At 35.3% G+C, this 22,248-nt stretch overlaps 1 protein-coding gene across 2 annotated transcripts in view; it reads left to right on the plus strand.

Annotated features, from left to right (window-relative positions):
• waw (Translation factor waclaw) overlaps window positions 1–22,248 on the plus strand; it is a 192,376-nt gene that overhangs the window by 66,868 nt on the left and 103,260 nt on the right. For both annotated transcript variants that reach the window (XM_090393583.1, XM_090393584.1), the window contains exons 8-9: window positions 2,983–3,186; window positions 17,771–17,900. In XM_090393583.1, coding sequence (XP_090249709.1) covers window positions 2,983–3,186; window positions 17,771–17,900 — 334 coding nt within the window. The remainder of the gene's footprint in view (window positions 1–2,982; window positions 3,187–17,770; window positions 17,901–22,248) is intronic.

Here is a 22,248-nt window from a genome sequence, read left to right on the forward strand (position 1 = left end):
TTTATAAGACGACCTCCTAATTTCTTCTTTCTTGTATTAATGTAATGTTAGGTATTGTTGTTATATCCGTTATTTTTTTGCATAGCATAGATTTAATATTTACACGAATTACCCTAATTAAAAGTGATTAGCCCCAATTTTAATTAATTATTAATTTTACTTTTTTTTTTTAATTTTAGGAGTATTAAAATTGTTATCATTTAAAATCATGGAACCAGCAACAAAACAAAGAAAGTATGAAGCTCAATTTAAAATAAGGGTAATTGAAATGGCAAAGCAAACTAATAACTGTGCTGCTGCAAGAAAGTTTGACATAACCGAGAAGATGGTAAGAGAATGAAGGAAGAAAGAAGATATTTTTAAAAAATTGCCAACGAAAAAATGTGCAATGGGAATGTGGATCACCTGATGGTCGCAACCATTGGGTGATCCCCCATTGGGAATGAAATTGGGATGGAAAATCACGTTGCAGAATGGATATTCAAACAAAGGCAGAATGGTTATCTTGTTACATGAAATATGATTAGAGCATATGCACTAAAATGGTCAAGATTGAATCTGGATGAAAGTATAGAATTTCAAGCTACTTCAGGATGGTGTAATCGTTTTATGAACAGACAAAATCTGGAATGGATACACCATGATACTTTTGGATTTTGCTAAGGCTTTTGAACAGAATACAGCATGGCAGACTGCTGCATTAATTGGAGAAAATGGGTTTGGGTTATACAATATTAGCATGGATAAGACGATGGCTGACTGACAGATATCAAAAAGTGGTATATAAGGGATCCGAGTCTGCAAGGTTTAATAGAGGACAGTGTGCCAAAACCATCCTTGATGGTGCTTCCCCTCCACCTCTAGCAGACTTACATGATGATTTTGTTAAATTCTGGAGTACAGTCTTTTCTGCTCCACCTCCACACTTCCCTGATTATGATGACCAACCTACAATATTGAGGTCCATTCCTGCCTTTCAAATATACCAGCCTGTCTCCATCCAGGAGATTAAAGCAGCTCTTCCATCCAATTTCTCTGCCTCTGGACCTGATGGTTTTCCGGCGTCTAGGCTTCGGAAGGTGCCGTTGAAGATTCTTCAAGACTTAGTGGACATTCTCTTTTCCAGTAAAGCAATACCACCATACCTACATGCTTCAAGAACTTTCTTCATTCCGAAGAAAGACACTTCAAGCTGTGCATCAGACTTTAATCCTATTACCATCTCCCCTGTGATACTTAGATTCTATCATAAAATCTTAGTTAAACGACTTCAGCAACATATGCAGCATGATTATAGACAGAGAGCTTTTGTCTCTTCAGACGGCTGTGCTGAGAATATATATCTTCTTTCTTCTCTTCTCTCTGATTCCCGATGCCACCTTAAGCCTCTATATATGGCATCGCTGGACCTCCAAAAGGCCTTTGATAGCGTCTCCCTTCCTGCTCTCCTTCAAGCGCTGTCTATTGTCGGATGTCGAACCCTTTCTTTCCTATGTTGTGGAGCTATACTTGGGTAGCTCCATTGCTATCACTACAGGGTCCTGTGCAACTTCTATTCCCGCAGTGAGGGGGGGGGTTCACCAGGGTGATTCTCTATCTCCCCTTTTCTTTAACTGCATCGTAGATGAATTTCTTCACTCTCTTCCTAGCCATATAGGCTACTCTCTAGGTGCTTCTTCCTTTAATGCTATGGCCTTTGCAGATGATATTATTCTCATAGCCTCTATTAAGATAGGCTTGCAGGAACTCCTTGACCGGGCATTTGACTTCTCTATTTGAGGCCTTTCTATTAATTTAGAGAAGTCCTGCTCTTTAGCTCTTGTCTCCTCTGGTCGTGACAAGAAGCTTAAGGTCGAGACTATAGAGTTTCCCCTGCACGGGAGGCCGTTGTATGCTTTGACCATCCTCGAAGAGTGGAGATACCTCATTATCATGTTCACCCCAAAGGGAAGGTCTTCTGTCCTTTCTATCCTAGAGGCTGGGATCGTTTCTTTGAGGAACGCTCCTCTTAAGCCCCAGCAAAGACTGTTTCTGCTTTCCCGTTATCTCCTACCTCGCTTTTACCACAAGTTGGTGCTTGGTAGGACATATATCTCGGTACTGTCCCGAATGGACAGGGCTATCTGTTCAGCCATAAGATCATGACTCCGACTGCCACCTGACACCCCTACTGCATATTTCTATGCAAGGGTGAAGGATTGTGGGCTTAGGGTTCCATCACTTAGATGGCTGATCCCACACCTGCAGCTGTCAAGAATAGCGAAGTTAGAGCTATCTTCTTCTTCCCCTATCTGCAGAGAGGCTTTCTATAGTCCATTAATACAAGAAGACTTTAGGCGGGTTAAAGGCTGGTCCCATTATCAGGGTACCTTAATTGAGTCAGCACCCACAGAACACGAGGTGGGCATCTCTGTTGCACTGTTCTGTAGATGGTGCTCCTTTTTAAAAAGTCATATCTGGTGCCCCTCCCCAGCATGATTGGGTAAGGGATGGTACCAGACCTGATGGTACCCTGGGTTCGAGTATATTGACCTTATCAGGACGAGGATCAATGCCCTGCCTACTCGAGCCCTCACAGCTCGATGGGGTAGTGACGACTCAAACTATAGGGCTGGCTGCCACTACAGTGAGACATAGTCTCATATAGCCCAGTGTTGCTTCCGCACCCATAGGGTCCACTTGCGGAGGCATGACACTTTGGTCTCCATTCTGACAAATGCTTTAAGAACAAAGGTTGGGCGACTGTGGTGGAACCACATTATAGGACCTCTGCAGGTTTGCATAAGCCAGACTTAGTGATTAAAAGAGATGGTGACATTTAGGTAGTTGATGCCCAGGTGGTGGGAACAGGGTGCCCACTAGCCTATAGCCATAATAATAAAGGGAACTAAACCAAGATAGTCAGATATCATATGAGATATCTGTCATATGATATGACAGATATATCATTATGTTACATAATGTTTTTAATTTCTTTTTTAGGCCTTCTGGTGATTCACAGAAACCATTCCGTGCTTTATTGCTTGATTCCTGGTATGATAATTTTCATGGTGTAATTGCCTTGTTAGCTATTGTGGATGGTAATGTGAAAGTAGGAGACAAGATAACATCATATATGACAAATAAGTCATATGAAGTTCGTGATGTAGGAATTTTGCACCCGGAACAGACATCTGTTGATCAATTGTGAGTAAACTTGAATGATAAAACATATTTCCAGTTTTATATTACATAAAAACATGCTTTTAAAAAAATGTAATATATAGTTATTTTAAATCTAAAGCCTAAACATCAGGGTTGTATGAAAGAATAGAGAGGTATGATAAGTTAATGTATAATGAAATTGTCATCCTGTCTGTCAGGTTTTATTTTCGTTGTTGTTGATGATTGCAGATGCAGTGCAATTGGATGCATCATCTGGATGATGATGATGCATCCAAATCTATGATGTGTTATTTCAAGAAGATAAATCTATTCTTATCTGGAAATTTGGGCATTAATGTAAGATTAGGTGGAGAGAATTTTTATTTACTTATTATTTATTTTTTGTGCATACTGGCTTGAACCAAATACCATAAATAAGCTACGGTATTTGGTTCAAGCCAGTTTTTTTTTTTTTTTTTTTTAACTTATTTATGGTATTTGAACCAAATACCATAAATAAGTTAAACATGTCAGCTTAGTGCATCACATGGTTGAACACGCTCAGTGAAAGCAGGAAAAGATGCAAACTTCATCTTTCATGACTGACTGACTAACTTCAAATGGAAAAACAGTAATATTAAGCTTCAATATGCCATATTAAGTATAGTATTTGTCAGGCTGGTTGACTAAATGGATAGTGTTTCCACTTTTACAAGAAAGACTATGGTGTTCAAATCCCCCCCCCCCCATAGGCATGAAAAGTTCTGAATGTTTTTAGGTGGTAGTGGTAAGTGAATTTCATTTTTTGGTGTTAGACAACCAACCTGCTTACTGGAGGCCTGAGGTGATTTGAAAAAGCTACATGTCCAGAACTTTTTTAGAGCAAGGTTTCCAGATTATCTAACACTTAGCTGAATCACAGTATACTAATGTACTAAATTATAAATTTACGATCTTCTGTGGGTGGGATTCAGATAAAAAAAAATTTTTTTTTTTTGGTGTTTTGGGCAAATGTTGAACTATTAAATCAATCTAAAGTGCCAGAGCTTTTTAAAAGATTTAATGAGTTCTTACTGCCATTTATTACTACAGAAACAAATCGGCATTTTCAGCATTTTTCAATGAAACAATATTGTGTAAGTGAAACTGTGCCAAAGGATTGACAAAAGACTTAAAGAACTATTGAAGTGTCACAGCTTACACTTTTTTTGTGTGTGTGTGTGTGTGTGTGTGTGTGTGTGTTGGGCCCATATACAAGAGGTCAGCTGGTCAACCTATAGTACTTTAGTACTGTATATGGGTAGTGGGATGGGAAAGGAGAAACTTGTTGACATTTGATTTAAAAGCCTGTATATTGTATTCCTCGGGAAATACATCAGGGGAAGACTGTTCCAGAGTACAGCAGTAGCAGGGATGAAAGAGGAGGAAAAGAAACTTGTTCTGTGGGTTTCAAGGTGTACTGTGAAGGGATGTTGGGCAGTGGCTGTACGTGTTCCAATGGGTTTAGTACAGAGTGGGAGTACAGAGTACAGCTCATCTGAAACAGAAAATGCTCATCTGAAACAGATGAGCATTTTCCATGAAAATATTTGTAGAATATACTAATTGCAGAGACTAAACATCTATGTGAAAGTGCGTGTGTGTGTGGGGGGGGTGAGTTGGTAGGAGATGGATGATTTATCAGTCTAATTGCTCTCCTCTGTATTGAGTCAAGCATTTTGAGGGAGCTTTTAGGTGCTATACTCCAAATGTGAGAACAGTATTCAATAGCTGGGCAGATTTGTGCTTTGTATAAGGTTAATAGCTGTTTTGAAGTGAAGTAATGTCTTGAGCGAAAGAGAAAGCCTAGTTTTTTGGAAGCTGAGGATGCAATGGTTGTGATGTGTTTATGCCAGGAGAGGCCTGATGTCATGGTAATTCTGAGAAGAGAAATTTCATCTTGTCTGGGAATTTGAGTGTTGTAAAAAATAATACTGAGGGAAAATGGTTCTTTTTTTTTGTGGTGAATAAGACAGAATTGGGTTTTACTAGCATTGAAGTTGACGAGGTTATCTGAACCCCATCGGAGGATGTTTTGGAGGTCTGCATTAAGGGAAGTTGTGGTTGATGCGAGTTGTGTAGGGTAAGGTTTTTTAAATGAAAGGGAGGAGTGTAATGTGCTGTCATCTGCAAAACTGTGTATTGGGATGGAGGTTAACTGAAGTAGGTCATTGATGTATAGAAGGAAGAGGGTCGGTGAGAGAACTGAACCTTGTAGGACCCCAGCATTAGTTGGATGGTTGGAAGATAAGGAGTTATCTACCATCACACACATAGTGTGCATCCAGACAGGAAGCTAGTAATCCATCTGCAGAAGTCCTGAGGCAGTCCAAATAATGGAAGTTTGCTTAGTAAGACTTTGTGCCAGACCCGGTCAAAGGCTTTAAAGATATCAAGTGCAACTACTTGGGATTCACCAAATTTTTCCATGGTATATGTCCAGAGATGGGTGATATATGAGAGCAGGTAACATGTTGATCGGCATTGACGGAATCCGTACTGGTGGTTGCTTAATAGCTGGGTACCTTCAAGGTAGAGTAGGAGTTGAGAATTGATGGTTTTCTCTATCACTTTAGATAGGACTGAGGTGAGTGAGATAGGGCGGTAGTTAGATGGCAGCGATTTGTCACTCTGATTCTTTAAAGATACTTGTGACATTAGGATTATAAAATATATACACGTTTAATCAAGAATATCATTTAATTTGCCAAATATTTTAGTCTGAATATTACAGACCATCTTCAGTGGCTACATAGGAATAGTTTTAAAAAACAAGGTGGAAAAACAGAATCAACATCTAAACTGCAAAAATGATGTTCTGGTTTCTAAACAAATCAAGTCGTTCCAAGTTCAGATAATTGGATCGTCAATGTATTCGGTCACCCTTTAACTAATAGTGAAATGCTCATCCTCTCAAAAGAACATGAATTCTCTATAGTCCCTAAAAAGATTCCATACCAAGATTTCCTAGTTAACATCGAACGTAACTTCATTCATCTTTGAAGTGAAAAAGCTAATGCTATCCGCCTAGAAGTTGCTTCTTCGTTACTTAAAGTCAAGCTTCCTCCTTCGAACATATCTCCTTCTGAAAAGAAAGTGCTACATTCCTTAAGAAGCAATAATCACCTCATCATTACTAAAGCTAACAAGGGGAAAGCGACAGTAATTATGGACTCTTCAAACTGTAGAAGAAAACTTTCCCTTTTACTTCGAGATCGCTCACCATACCAAGAACTCAATCACGATCCAACCAACAGACAAGTGAAGAAATTAAACTCCCTGCTAGATGAGGTCATAAGTTTGGATATAGACACGATTGAAAGGCAAAAATCTCATTTTGCTAGGCCTCCTAGGTTTTATGATCTACCTAAAATACATAAGACAGATATTCCTCTTCGCCCTATAGTGGATTGTATTGATTCTCCTACTTATCGCATAGCCAAATATCTAGCTAAATTATTGAAATCGCACATAAGCAATTCACGCTCTTTTTTGAAAAACTCTTCAGATTTCTTAAATAAATTGAAAAATATTGCATTACAACCTACAGATCTTATGGTTAGCTTTGATATAGAATCTTTATTTACCTCTCAAAAAGACTTTAGAATTACTTATCTTCCCACAAGACATTATAACGTTATTTGACTTTGTAATACACTCTGGATATTTCTTATGTCAAAACAAATTTTACAACCAAGTGGAAGGAACAGCCATGGGAAGTCCACTCTCTCCTGCTCTAGCCAACTTTTATTTGGAACATCTAGACGAAGTCTTGTTCTCATCTATATTCCCTCAACCATCCTTTTGGGTTAGATACATAGACAACATCTTTGCTGTATGGCCTCATAACAGAGACTCCTTACCTTCCTTTTTAAGCAGTATCAATTCCTTACATCCTCATATAAAGTTTACCATGGAGATCGAAAAAGACGACGAGTTATCATTTTTAGACGTCCTCCTCATCTGTTCACCTTCAGGTATTCTTACAACAACAGTTTACAGAAAACCAACTTTCACAGGTCATTACATTCTCAAAGATTCTGCCCATCATCCTTGTCAAAAAACAGGAATCATAAAATGTTTAATCCGACAAGTCAAAACTAATTGTTCAACTTCTCATTTATTACAGAAAGAACTTTCGACTATCAAACGTCACATGAAACTAAATGGCTTCTCCGAAAAGAGTACACAACATCTTTTCGATTCTTACAATCCAAACAAAACAGTAAAGATTCAATACGTTAAGTTCCAATTCCTTACATTTCCGGGATTTCAGAACCAATTTCAAGAATTCTGAAAAAATATGATTTAACAGCCACTTATACACCTATTAACAAATTATCTACCCATTTTCCTTCTTCTAAAGATAAACACCCAACTATGTCTCTACCTGGTGTGTATCAAGTTCCGTGTAACTGTAATCTTTCCTACTTTGGACAAACTGGACACTCTATAGAAAAAAGAATTCAAGAGCATCAATCAACCATTCAACACAACAAACCTGAGAAATCTGGATTAGCTCAGCAGGGAATATAAACAAGCCACAAAATCCTTTGGTCCAAGACTCTCCTCCTACACAGATGTCGCTATAAATTTGAACGATTATTTAAAGAAAGTGTAAAGGCCTTACTTCAACATCCTAACTTGAATCGTAATGACTGTATATCTATCAAAAATTTGCAAAAGTTTAATCAGGATAACATATTAATTATTATTATTTAAAAAAAAATTTTTTTTTAAAAATTTCCTATATTAGTCTAATGTTATTTAAGATTATTACATGAATTTCTGAATTAATATCTTTAATTTAATCATGACTCTGATAAAAAATGTTTACTCTTTTAATACTTAATATTTAATACTTTCAATTGTTCGTATTCCACCTTATTTTTTAAAACTATTCCTATGTAGCTACTGAAGATGGTCTGTAATATTCAGACTGAAATATTTGGCAAATTAAATAATATTCTTGTGTAAACGTATATATTTTATCATTTGTCACTCTTTTTGGGAATGGGTTGAATATAGGCCAATTCCCAGGCTTTGGGATATATACCAGTGGAGTGTGTACAGCATAGGATAGGAGCCAGTTCTGCTGTACAGACCTTCAGGATAATTGGAGGAATGCCATCAGGGCCAGGAGCTTTTTTTTTGTGTCTAATTTTGACAACAGGTTTATGATCTCTTTCTGGCAAAAGGATACAGGGGCATTGTATATTGGGCAGTTGAAATAACTGAGGGTGGGAGGCATTTGCCATTGTCAGTTATGCGTGCATTGGAGGCAAAGTGTGAAGCTAGGAGATTAGCTTTTCTTGTAGGTGATGTTGCAATTGAGGCAATTGAACTATCTGGGTATGATAGGGGTGGGAGTAGTGTAGAGCAAAAGTTGCAACCAACTGCTTTGGCAAGAGACCAAAAGGCACGGCTGCTGCTAGGACAGGCTGCAAGTTTCCTGTTTTTTGCACATTCAAATTCTGTTTTGGAATCATTGATAATTTTCTTGCATCTGTTTCAGGCTTCAGTATAGGCACTGAAGGAGGATGGAGTTCTTAATTTGAGCCAGTTGTGGTATGCCTGATTTTTCATTTGTACAGCCTTGGCACATCTTTTGGAGAACCAGGGTTTGGATAGGGGACAGCAATTCAGAGAAGTGGGGGGAATGTATGTTATCATGCCAGTGAGGATCCCTTTGGTGATATGTTTGATGCATATGTTTGGATTGGAAGACTGCAAACAATAGTCCAACAATGTGAATGAAGCATAGTAGTCTCAAAGGCTGTCGTCCCACTTGGCACTGTTATAATGCCAAACTATTCTTGTGCAGGTGTGACTGTGTGAGTGTTGTTGCATGGGGCAGGAGATTAGCACTAAGTTGTAGTCAGAATTACCCAGGGGTTCACTATATTCGCTGTATATTTGGAAGGGTCATTGGTAAGGAAGAGATCTAGAGTATTTGGGGGAGTGATTTGGGTTATCTGGTATTCTGGTCGGTTTGTGAACAATTTCTGTAAGGTCATTGGTGATGGCAAATATTTCAGCATCTCTGCCTGCAGGATCTGTACAACTGGAAGAGGAAATCCAGTTGGTGTTATGGACATTAAAATCACCTAGGAGGATGATTTCACTATTAGGAGAGTGGGACTGGAGGAAATCAACTTTTGAGGAGAGGAATTAATATAAGTAAATTTAATTAAATTCTATATAATTGTTGTTGCATGTATAGCAAAACTTATTAAATGTACTTTAATATGTCTAGTGCACATGTTCCATTACAGCTATTAAAGAACTATGTATATTTTGTAATAATAATGAGGAGCAAAATAAAAAAACAAACTGAAGGATTGCCAGTCCACACTTTTTATTATTTTTATTTAATTTTTTTTGTGCTTGCTGCACAAATGTGCAGCAAACACAAAAAAAAAGTTTATATACTCATTCCTTGACAGTAATGAGCAATGATGACACTTTCAAAATCTGTAAAATTATAAAAAAAATGCTTCTAAAAACTACTGAATTTATTACGTAAATCTACATCTAAATGTAGATTTAACTATAAATTCAGTAGCTGTTTTTTTGAAAAATTTTTTTTTTTATATATTACAGATTTTCACAATAAGATTTTCAATTCTGTTACCATACTTTTTCCTTATTTTCTTTCCTTTCTCCTACTAAAAATGCTGAAAATAGGAGTGTGAATTATCTTTAAGATATGATGATATAATTTTAATGCTATACATCTTGTTTTAGGAAACGGCTTAGTTTCCCCATAAATGATTCCCATAGAGTTCATCACATCCATAAAGAACCTTTCCAGCTATATGCTGGCTGCCATATAGTAACACAAAGCAAGTCAAATGGTAATGTACTAGAAAATATCTGGATTAAATACTAAATAATCTTGTTGCTGACTATATCAAGTAATAAATATATAGTGACAGAGATGCTTCCAGGAACATGATTGAGAAAGGAGGATTTTTATGTGGCTTCCACTCATGAAAGACTTTTTCTAAACTGTAGTACATTAGTACTGTGATTGAACTAAGGGATTTTTTATTATTGATTTTATTAATTTTTTTATCTTTTTTCTATTCTTTTATTTATTTTTTTACAGAGTCTGGAAACCCTGCCAGAGACCAAACATGAAACTTTTTTCAAGCCACTTTAGAACCTCCAAATAGGCAGGGTGGTGGTGGTCTCACACCAAGCAATGAAATTCATCTCCCACTCAAATTAACTAATAGTGATTACTTCCTGCCTGAAATCCCCTTCATATGTTTGCATCCAGAACCAGTGTGAAGATATCACTATCAACAAATGCAGTCAACAAAACTTTTCATATTTTTTGTGCTTTCTTGTCATCTGAATTTAAGATCTTTATGCTGGAAAAGGGTGTTAGTAATGATGAGTCCATGTCCTGAACAGAAATCTAGAAGGTATTCATCATTATTATTGGCTTTGATCTTTTCAAGTTTTCTAAAACCATGTGTCTAGTATTATTTCCTACTCTGCTGTTGAGATTCCCTACAAGAGGTTGTCCAAGTCTTTGATGTCAGCTGTCCAAGTCTCCGATGACTTGAAAAATTACTCTTCTTCCCTGACGGAATCTTCTGTGCTCCATAAGCACAAATAAGTTCATTTCTCATTTTGAAATTAGCATCACATCATCGAGCATGAAATTGAAAGTTATTTTTCTGTTCAGTGTTGAAAATTAAAGTATAACATCTTACAGCTATTATTAAGTAGTACTCTTACTTGTTTCAGTCTTCTTTGGATTGGTAACTTTCATTATTTCAACACAGTACTTCTCTAATTCTTTTGCTAGTTCTATTTCTTTTTCCATTAATTCTTCTATATGGAAAAGAAGTGTAACTAGCAGAATATAGCTTTTCACTGTTTGAACTTATTCCCTGATTAAAACTGTGTACGTGTGTGCGAAATGGTAGGGCTAAAATTTAAAACAGGTTAATAAATATAAATCACAAAAGAAGATAGTCATGAAAATATATTTAATTTATTAGAAGTAGTATGAACTTCTAGACATCCTGATTTTTTTAGGAGATGAAGATAGTGATGTTACATTTGCTTTGGAATTTAATACTGGTGCCAAAAAACAGTATTAGATTTAATCCACAATAAAAATATAGAAATGAGAAGAATGAAAAACATAAGTAAAAGAAAATGATAAAGGCAATGACTCAAAAATTGCACATTTAAGAGGGAAGGGGGTAGAAGAATTGAACAAAACTGTAAATTGCATGACATTCCAGAAGTATGATATTGTGCTGCCTGTTTTGGAGAAATAGTCATCAGATGGTAGAAAATATAAAAACTAACTGTGTGCTTGTCATCACATGACTGGAAAAAATAAGGAAGTGAAAACATATGTCACGAATGGCAGAATCATATTAAAAATGAAGCAGAGGCTAATCTAAGGTAGTATGGTCACTTAAAACAGAATGGGAGAGGAGAGGAAAGGTTAGCAAAAATTTAATGATGGCAGGAAAGTTATGCAGAGGAAAACTAAGATCTGGGTGAATTGATGCAGTTAGAAATGCCTTAGAAGACTGAAATATAAAATGTGACAGCATTGGAGTCCTGATAGATAATAGACTGATTTGGAGAAAAATTGTTGATAAAGTTTGGTAATAATATAAACTCTTTGCATAGTATTATCGTTAGTATCCTTTTCTTCCCTTAAGGGTACATATCAGGAATTTGATGACAATGATGATGGTGATGCTCCACACACACACAAAATGCTATTCTGAATTAAATTTACTGTAACAAACTATTCCTGTAGTTGTTAGGAGTTTGCTTCTCTATATTATTTGAAGATTAGCAGTTACTATTATCTCAGTGTGCCAATCCCACTTATCTCTTTTTCCAGTTTCTATATTATGACTCTCTTCATCTCAAAAATGGCATGTGTGTGTGTGTATTTATGTTTATGCCAGGCTTTGACAAATTATGCAAAATCCTACTTTTCACTAAAAAAAAAAAAAAAAAAAAGCGCTTGCCCAAAATTCCTCCCCCCCCACCTCTGCCCCATTTTTTAATAATATTTTCAAACAAATCAATCAAAAGTCCAAAACGTGATTAATTGTATGGTATTATTGTTTGGAGAGCATTTCCTCTGTGTGAGAACCATTTTAAGGAGAAGTCGATAAATAATAAGAATAGAAAGAAAGCAAACAACATGTTATTTAATTATTTTATTTTTTTGAAAATATTTGTCATTAATTTTGTTACTAGAATGGCCCTTCATATTATGCATATTCTTCTGGGTTTTTTTTTTTTTTTTTAAGTTAAAAAGAAGACATTTTGTTTTGAAGTTATTTTTTTTATTGAATAAAAAATTTTGCCCAGTCTGAAGCTACTCACTAGGTATTAAAACCTACTGTGGGCATGTGTGTTTGTTAAGTCCTGTTTATTGCGGTATGCTATGTCAGCATGTGCCCAACTTAATCTCCTCTTTGTGATAATCTTCAGCTAAAATTCTCTGACTCGTTATATCAAGTTTGCTCTCCTAAGGCTACCAAACTATTCTAACCTTTTTGATTTCTTTCCTTTAAATCTTGATTTTTCTCTTGTTTAACTTCCCACTTGTGAAGTTGTCTTTCTTGGAAAATATAATTTTCACATTCTCAGCTGCAGATGCAAAGTCATTGCTGTCATCAGTGATCTCAGAAAAAGTTGTTCATCATCAAATTCTTTTTTTTTTTTTTTTTTAAATAGCTAATGAATTATCAGTATTGCAGAATTTCCTCAGTTATGCCATTGTGCTGTTTTATGCATAACATCACATGACTCTTACTTTTTCAAATCAATCCATTGTTCGCATTCTACTTTGTAATTAACTATTGTTGCCACTGATGATGACCTGTATTACTCAGCTAAAATATATGATCTTAAATAAATAATATTACTTATCTGTTGTGTTTTTTCATGTTAATTGAAGAAACCTTTCATGGCACAAGTATCTCTTAAACAACATATTCTTGAGATGTACCCTCAGGGGATGTACAGGATATTGTAATAATACTAAATGAAAAAAAAGTTACATAACTTCCCATCAACAGTTTTCCTCTAAATTAATCTGTTATCTGTCAAGACTCTAATATTATCGCATTTTATATTTCTCTCTCTCTTAAGGCACTTTTTATTGCATCAATTCACCTATATCTTGGTCTTCCTCTGGGTCTTTTTCCTGCTATCCAGGCAAAGAACACTTGTTTAGCTAACCTTTCCTCTCTTATTCTGTTGAAGTGAGATTACTTAAACATACTACCTGAGATTACTGCTAACACATTCCTGATTGCCAACAATGTCAAGTTCTTTCCTAATATCCTCATTTTTAATATGATACCTATTGATACCATTTGTTTATTCTCCTAATCTTTCTCAGAATTCATATATCTGTGGTCTCCACTCTTTGATCAAATGTTTTTTTTTTTTCTAATCCAGCACTCAGATCCATAAGTAAAAAATTGGTTTGAACACTGTCTTGCATACAGCTGGTTTAGTGTTTTGACTAATTTCTCTCTTATTCCATACACATTTTTTCAAGTGACTTCCTATCATGCTAGCTATGCTAATTCTGCTGTCTATTTCCATATTTAATTTGCTATCTTCACAAAAAAATTGTGCCTAAATAGCTGATATGTTTACTTATTCTATAGGTTCTCAGACAATTGATGTTTTCAACATTTCAGCCTATTTTCACTAATCTTTGTCTTTTTACTGCTGATTTTCATACCAAATTTACACTGTAGTTATTCAATTTAGTCATTGAATCCTACATACTTGTAGGGGATTTATTCAGAAGTATGACATCATCTGCATAAAGTAAGGAGCTGAGATGAACATATCCAATTTCGATAGCAGATTCGGTAGATTTGAGCTGTGGTAAAAAAAAGTTTTTTAAATGGTGTATAGTGTGAATTCTTTTGTGAATTGTGCTACATTTTTTTTTTTCTCTCAGTAACACAAGTGTTCTTTAGTGGTTCTGCTTTTGGAGTTTCGTTGTTATATATTGTATTTTGGGGTTACCGAGAAGGTGAGGTCACACTCGGCAGCATCTGTGGTGGAAGAGAAGATAAGTTTTCGCTATTTAGTATAGTTGAATATAATGTTTATATATATATAATACAGTGTTTATATAGCATTTATATATATTTAGCATTTAGTTTAGTAGTTCCTTGGCAGTAAGGAATGATGGTGGCCACAGCTGCAATCACAAATGGCGTGTCATCAAGTCCTCCCCCATTTAAGAACTCTATTATACGTAACATAATAAAGGACTTTGTGGCATGCAGTGCTTGCCACTGCATGTATGCGTCCCGAGAGTTGGATATGTGGCAGGTGAGAGAAGGGGAGTGCATATATGTGCAAAATGTAGGCAATGGGAGGAATTCAATTAATTAGATATTTCGAAACCTACCTAGTTGCGTCAGGGATGGGAAATGTATGTTGGAAGATGAGTAGTGTGATAGGAGAGAATGACGAGCGAAATATGAATGAGAAAATAAGAGTCAGGAGTGTGGAAGGCTTGAATGACTGTGAAGTTTTCGGAGATGGTCTTGATTGGGAGAATGAATGGCAAGTAAGAGTGACTAACTTGCAGAGAGGGATAGATGAGCTGAAAGAGGAGGTGGAATGTCTTGTGAACAAAATGAGAAGTATGAAAGATGAAATTAGGAGAATGGAAGAGATGAATGTAAGGTGAATCAGAGTAGGAGTGAGAGTTTTGGGAATGATAGAAGAGGAGAGAATAGAAACAGTAGGAGAGAGGGAATGAGAGAGAGAGAGAGAGAGAGGTATGGGAATGCTAGAAGAGGAGAGAATAGGAGCAGTAGAAGAGAGGGAATGATAGAAGAAGTGAGAATGGAAACATTCAGAGAGAGAAAATGAGAAGAATGTGAGGGAGTGCTGGAACCAGGGATAGCGTGATGCCAGTTACCTTGCCATGTTACCTTGAAAATGATAAAGGTTTCATGTTACCTTTATCATTTCTGATTCCTTTTACAGTACTCTTTCTTCCATTTCTAAGTTTTTTCAATAGCCTCTAGAATATTTTGCCTGCCACCTTCCTGATATTTTATTTCTGTGTTCTTACCAAAGTCATTCCATAACTTTTGTTTAGCTAGTTTTGTACAGTGCTTTGCTTTCTTACATTCTTCTTGTATTCTCTAAAAGCACAAGCTGATTTACTTGCCAGGAACTTTCCATATGCTTTCTTCTTTTACTTGACTCCCTCTTTAACTTCCTGAATCTACTATTGTGTTCTGATTTTTCTCTCCTTGCAGACATCACCACCACATGCCTCTCTGGCTGAACTTGACTTTGATTCATTTCATAACTTTCTTATGCGCCCTTGTTTTCAATATGAAATTCAATTTTATCCTGTTCAATACTAATTGGTGATCACTTCCAATTGTAAAATCTTCTGTATACTCTATACTCTTGTGTCCTGAACAAGTTGAAAGACATCACTATTAACAATAATATAGTCAGCGTGACTTTTCTTATTTTTTGCATCTTCTCTCCGTATGAATTTGTCTACATTTTAATGTTGGAACATGGTATTAGGAATAACTAGTCCATGCCCTGAACAGAAACACAGGTGCTTACCATTATTATTAGCAATGTTCCCTCTAAGTTGTGTACAGACTGGTGAGAAAGGGAGCATACACGCCTAGCAAGTATGTGCACAAAATTTTTGTTTTAAGAATTTTTAAGTTACTGTCAATAATTTTTGAATGTATTAAAGAACAAATTATACGGTAAATCATACGTCACTTATTATATTTAGTAATTTCTTCACTGTCTCCATTCCAACATTACTTTACTCATTCCCACTTAATATACTCTAATTAATTACTTTTATCCTACGCCATGTGAGCTAACTGACTCTGGCATCAGCAAGTTGAAGAGGTATATTTGTTTAGTGTGTCTTCTGTTTACAGTACAGTCACTTGAATTCATACAAACGATGATGGACTTTTGTAACTACATAGATTTAAGCAATTTAATTCAGTACTCACAATTTTTAACATTCCAGATAGACAAAAAAAAAAAGGGTAACATTAATTTGAGAAAAATTACATTAGCAGTTTTAGTGCATTAAACTATCAAAATGTCACTGTGAATTAAAGCAGAAAAGAAATGCAAAGTTGTTTATATTTGAGTGTTTAGCCAAATGTATTGAAATAGCAACACCAACCTCAAAAACCAACATGCTCAGGCTACTGCATGCTGAGTGTGAGACTGGAAACTTATATCCAAAATGTGTTTCATGTGTGCATGTGCCAGCAAAAATTATAGGGAATATTAATTATTATGTTTCTCTTTTCATGAAATTTTCCCGGAACATTTCTGTGTCTAGCCATACTTTCCTGCTCTGCTGTTTAGATCTCCAACAAGGACCAACTTTTCCTATTTGTTGTGTCAGCTGCCTTCACTGATGCTTTGAAAATTCCTCTTCTTCTTTAGTAGAACTCATACTCATAATTAGTGTTGAATACTATAGGTACTCCTTCTTTTCCCTGATTATTGCCTGAATATAACATCTGTTATTTGTTGCTTAGAAAGAGCTTCATTTCTGTGTCTAGTAATACATTGAACTGTTTAAATTAAACATATTTGGTCATTGATGAATAATATGGTCAGTATTAAAACAATAAATTTGTATGGTTAATACATTGAACTATTGAGTTGAAATAATTTTTTCATATTTAAATATTCCATATTCTGCACTTTAACATGTGAAACTTTTATTTATAATCAATGAAGTTGGTATTGGAATATCTGAAACCACTTTAATTTTTTCCACAACTTTTAGTACCTAAATTATATAAAATTTGTGCTGTATTATGCCACAGTCTAGGACATTTAGCAGGTAAGTAAGTGTATGTTTGATGATAACAAGTAATACTGTTTTAGAATTATATATATTGATGTTTAGTGAACATGATTCTGTTTATTTAACGTTTTCATATTGGTTGTAAGTTTTAAAATGTGCTTTTTGGCAGTTACCATAGCAGGCTCTGAAGCAGGAATGCATGTGTGTGTATGTCTGTTCCTATTTTCAAAGCTATAGTTATTTGTGTTGAGAAAAAAAAAAAAAAATATAGGATAAAAGTTAGAAATGTAATGTTATTTAAAAAAAAAAATTTCTCTTGCCCTTTTTACATTCTCATTTTTATCCCATCTCTTGTCTTAATCTTACTATATCACACACTCCATTATTGTGGATGGAGTCTGATATGATAAGATTAAATATCCAATCTTATAAATTGACATTCCCTTAAAAAATTTATATATATAATGTGAATCCCACTTACAAAAGGTCACAAACCTATAGCGCATTAGTACTATAGGTAGGCAGAGTGGTTAAAAAAATCCAGAAATCATCTGTTTGCAAAGAAAATATAGAACTTGCTGAACCACTTCAGGTTTCATAAGCGGTAGGCTCCACTGGACAATGAAATTCATGTGCACATAAATATTGACATTCTTTTAGTGATTTTTAGTGTTTTATTCTGTATATTCCTATTATATTTGTGAGGAAACAAATTTGTTATTTTAGGTGTACAGGCCAAGTTGGTTATATAGCAGCCAACATTAGAGACTCAAAGGAAGCTAAAGTAGGAGATACATTTTTTCATAAAAATCAGACTGTAGATCCTCTTCCACATGTTGCTCCTGCAAAACCAATGGTTAGTGTATATATATATCTTATTTTGATATAGTTTTTTTTTAATTTATTTCTGACATGTAATTTTCTTATTTTAATCAATATTTTCAGTTCTTTTTAAAATAAATTTATATTCATATTTTATCCATATTTGACTAAGCAAAAACAGTAAAAGTTTGTGTATGAAAGTTATTTCATGACAACTGCATGGAATTCAGGGACTCATTGCAGGAGAGCACACTACACCATATTGCCTGAACTGTTTAGGCAGTACGGTGGGGAGTGCTCTCCTGCATCTGCATGCTGAATAATCCACCATTCACAGTATGTTCTCTGGCTGATTTTCCTGTATGTGGGATTTAAAAATCAAAGTTTTTGGAATAAGGAAACCCTGCTTTCTCTGTATGAGATCAGCTGACTCACTCACTTTCAATTGAAAAAGTCCTTATATAAAGATTATTCTCATCATGACAAGAATTGAACTTGGGTCTTTTCCAATAACTGATATATGAGAAAATATGTAAAATAAGGAAGAGAAAATGGAACACTGAACACCTCAGATATAAAAAATGAATTTAAAAAAGAAACAAATGCATGCTTGAGATGAACAGTGAGAAAGATTGGACAATTATGAAAGAAATAACTAAAAAAAAATCTGTTGTTAGGAATTACAAAATTACAACCACAAAAGCCTTGAGTACAAATGAGAGACTTAAATTAATAGACAAACAAAATAAAGCAAGGAAAATTTATAGATGGTAAGGAACAATATTGAAGAAGTTAGGGAAGATTGCAAAACAGCAAAGGAAAACTGGATAGAAGAAATATGCAAAGAAGTTGAACATTAATTAAAAACAGGAGGAACTGACAAGATATATTGAAAATTTGCAGCACACACCTGCAATCCCTAAACAAAAAAAGGAAAATTAATTACTGATGACAGAGACAGCAGAGAGACAGAGAGAGAGAGAGAGAGAGATATGGAAGGAATATCTTGAAGACTTACAGGGTGTTCTGGATAAATTTGACATATTTATAATTAATTATATTTTTCCGTAAGTTACATGTATTAACACACACTTCTCTTCATTTAAAAGTTTGGACCCTTCTTCATTCATATACAAGATGTCAGAAAGGATGGATAGCTGGAACCCACCTGAATCATGGAAGAGAATAACTTGTATCATGATGATTCGTGCCCGCCATCAAAATAAGGATATTACGACTGCTGCCCAATGCTCCCTGAATACAGTAAAAACAATCAGGCATGAACTAGAGACTTGCAATGGTGACTACGAGGATGTAGCAAGAAGAAAGATCCCTAGCAGACGATCTGATTGCGTTCGTACAGCAGAATTCCTCGCAAATCTGCAGGAACAGGTGTTGAAGAACCCTGGCATTGGAATTCGGGCTGTGTTCGTGGAGTTGCTAACTGTAATCAAGCCCTGGATAACAAGGGTAGCCAATGGTAGGCCGTATGTATGGCAGCAGGATTCGGCCCCTTGCCACACCTCTGGGAAAAGTCAAAAATGGTTGTCTGAAAATTTCTACGACTTCACCAGTCCAAATGTTTGGCCTCCAAACTCCCCAGACCTTAACCCCATGGATTATTTTGTATGGGGCGCAGTTGAAAAAGACACCAATCGCACTTCCAGTAATACAAAAGCTCAGTTAATGGATAAAATTAAAACAGTTTTTGCGGCCCTTCCCAGGGAGACTGTAGCATCAGCTTGTTCGAGGTTCCGAAGCAGAATTGAAGCTGTGATCGATGCTAATGGTGGTTATTTTGAGTAAATCTTGTTGATAGTATTGTAATTAACTCTGCCTGTAATGTTTTTTTGTCAATTCATTAAATTTAATAGATACAAAGAAGATTTTCTTTTTCCTTACGAAACTGTCAAATTTATCCCGAACACCCTGTATATAATGAAGTATAATGAAGAATTAAGAAAGATTAATGATTTACCTAACTGGAGAACAGATGAAATACAGGCTTAAAAAAAAAATGAGATATAACACAAGAATCCTAAAATAATAATAAAAATTAAAATAATTATGTTAATCTGTCAAGAAGAACAGGAAGTACGAGCACATGATTTCAATGAAAATGTGATGTTAACAATGCACAGGAAAGGGAATATAGCAGACTGTAAAAATTATTCAACATTAAGCTTACTCAGTCATGCCTCAAAAATTATACTAAATATAATGAAACATAGAATAAAATCAAAAATTGAGTGTTATTCAGATGATCAGTTTGGATTCCAGAATGGTAAAGGAACCAGAGAAACATCACCAGTATTAAGAACAATAATAGACTAAAGAACTGAAGTTAAATAATACTACATGTATTGCCTTTATAGATTTAGAAAAGGCATTTGATAATGTACAGTGGAACAAGATTTTTCAAATAATGAAGAAAATTGCAATCAGCTGGAGAGATAGAAGATTAATTAAGAAATTGTATGCCAACTGGAAAAGATTACAAATGGTATACCTTCTGATTGGAGATTTGCAAGGGTTATTCCAATTTGTAAGTAATTTATCACCTAAAGTGGAGAATTACTGATAAACAAGTCACCTTAGTGTTATAAATAGAGTAATGTAAATGTAAATTAGGAATCTTATCTGGTATTCTTTCTAGGAATCACTGATTGAGCAGAACATGTCATGGTTTCATTAAGAGGATGCTGGTTATGAAACTCATCTTACTCTTTATGTTGAAATCACAAGATAAATAGACCAAGGTAATAGCTATGATGTGATTTATTTCTTAGCAAAGCGCTTGATGGTTCAGGATTCATGTACCAAAATATCTATGCTGCAGGGTGGCCCATAAGTCATAAAGGGGGTTAAACATTTAATAACTTTTTTATATATTAATTATTTGTATTATTTTTCATTATAATGAAATACTGAATATGGAGATTTTTTTTATTAGTTATGAAAAACCATATTATGTAAATGCCTTCCATTTTTGTCTTTTTGTCCTGGCTGCTCTGTCTTAATTTTGGTATGGATATTCTCCTTCAGCTGTTGAATTGTCTGGGGCTTGTTCACACACACCTTTTCCTTCAAGCAATCCCATAGAAAGAAGTCAGGAGCCATCAGATCTGGAGAATGTGAAGCCAGTTAATTGCATATCTTTACGAAATTATTTGCTCACCAAAAATGTGCCTTAGGTGTTCAATTGTGGCTCTAGCAGTGTGTGCAGTAGTTCCATCTTGCTGAAACTACATTTTGGGTCTGTCCTCTGCCACAGAGCATACAAAATTTTCAATCATGGCCCAATATTGCTTCCCAGCAAGTCCCTCTTGATGGAAACATTCAGTCAAGCAATGAATTGTTGTTTCTGAGGGAGCATTTCTGACATATAAATGCCAGCAATGGACTCTTTGTATTAGAATAATCGAATGTTGGTTTTCAAAATGAAATTTGCATGATTTTGGTTCATTGTTGGAATGTGAACTTCTCCATCATTAATTTCCAAATGTTCCTTAGAATATCTGAAAAAAAAAAAAAAATTAAATTAAAAAAATTAATACTCAAAATAAAGGTATTCACATTTTAAACTTCTTCATGACTTATGGGCCACCCTATATAATCCATTTTAATGGATTATATAGGGTGGCCCTATATAATTCGGATCATCTACAAAACTCTTGTAAAAACTCACCATTCATGATGCAGATGTTTGTAGATGATCCGAATTTTCAAAAATTCTCATTTTTAAATATTAAAATTCCATGTCAAATAATGTCACACACAACTTCAAGTGAGAAACACCTCCCCAAAAATACTTCAATACTTTAGTAGTGTGTGGTAATTTTGAAAGCAGGGGTGTACAAACACATAAGGCTATGCCACATTTGGCACACATATACCAGCTCTCTTTTCTTTTTCTTTGCCCCAATGTGGTATTTGAACACACATACATGACAATGGTGGGATTTGCTTTCTTGGGTGTGGGTGGCACAGGTATTAGGAAATGTCTTTCCCTCAGTGTGAGGGGTTCATCACCCTGTGATGGTTGTCCAGATGTAGTGGTCAGGCTTGGCATGTGGAACTTTTGAAAAATTTCTCTGATGAGAGTCATTTGAAAATTAGCATGTGTGATATTTTCACCAGCATGTACATTATACAAAATATGTGAATTGAGAACAGTGAGATCCAAGAGATGGAAAAAGAATTTTCTATACCATTTGAAGGCCCTTCTCACACATTCAAGAGAACTGACCATCATGCCTGTCCTATCCACAGCCCCCATATTCCTATATAATCCATGACATATTCAGGTTTCATTATTGGTGTGTTTGTTGTCCTGTCAACTTTCCTCCTCATCATCTACCTGTCCTTTGTCTAATTTTTTG

Source organism: Typopeltis vanoorti, chromosome 6, assembly GCF_054136105.1.
Source record: "Typopeltis vanoorti isolate ZY-2024b chromosome 6, IOZ_Tvanoo_1.0, whole genome shotgun sequence".
In the NCBI taxonomy this organism is placed as follows: Eukaryota; Metazoa; Arthropoda; class Arachnida; order Uropygi; family Thelyphonidae; genus Typopeltis; species Typopeltis vanoorti.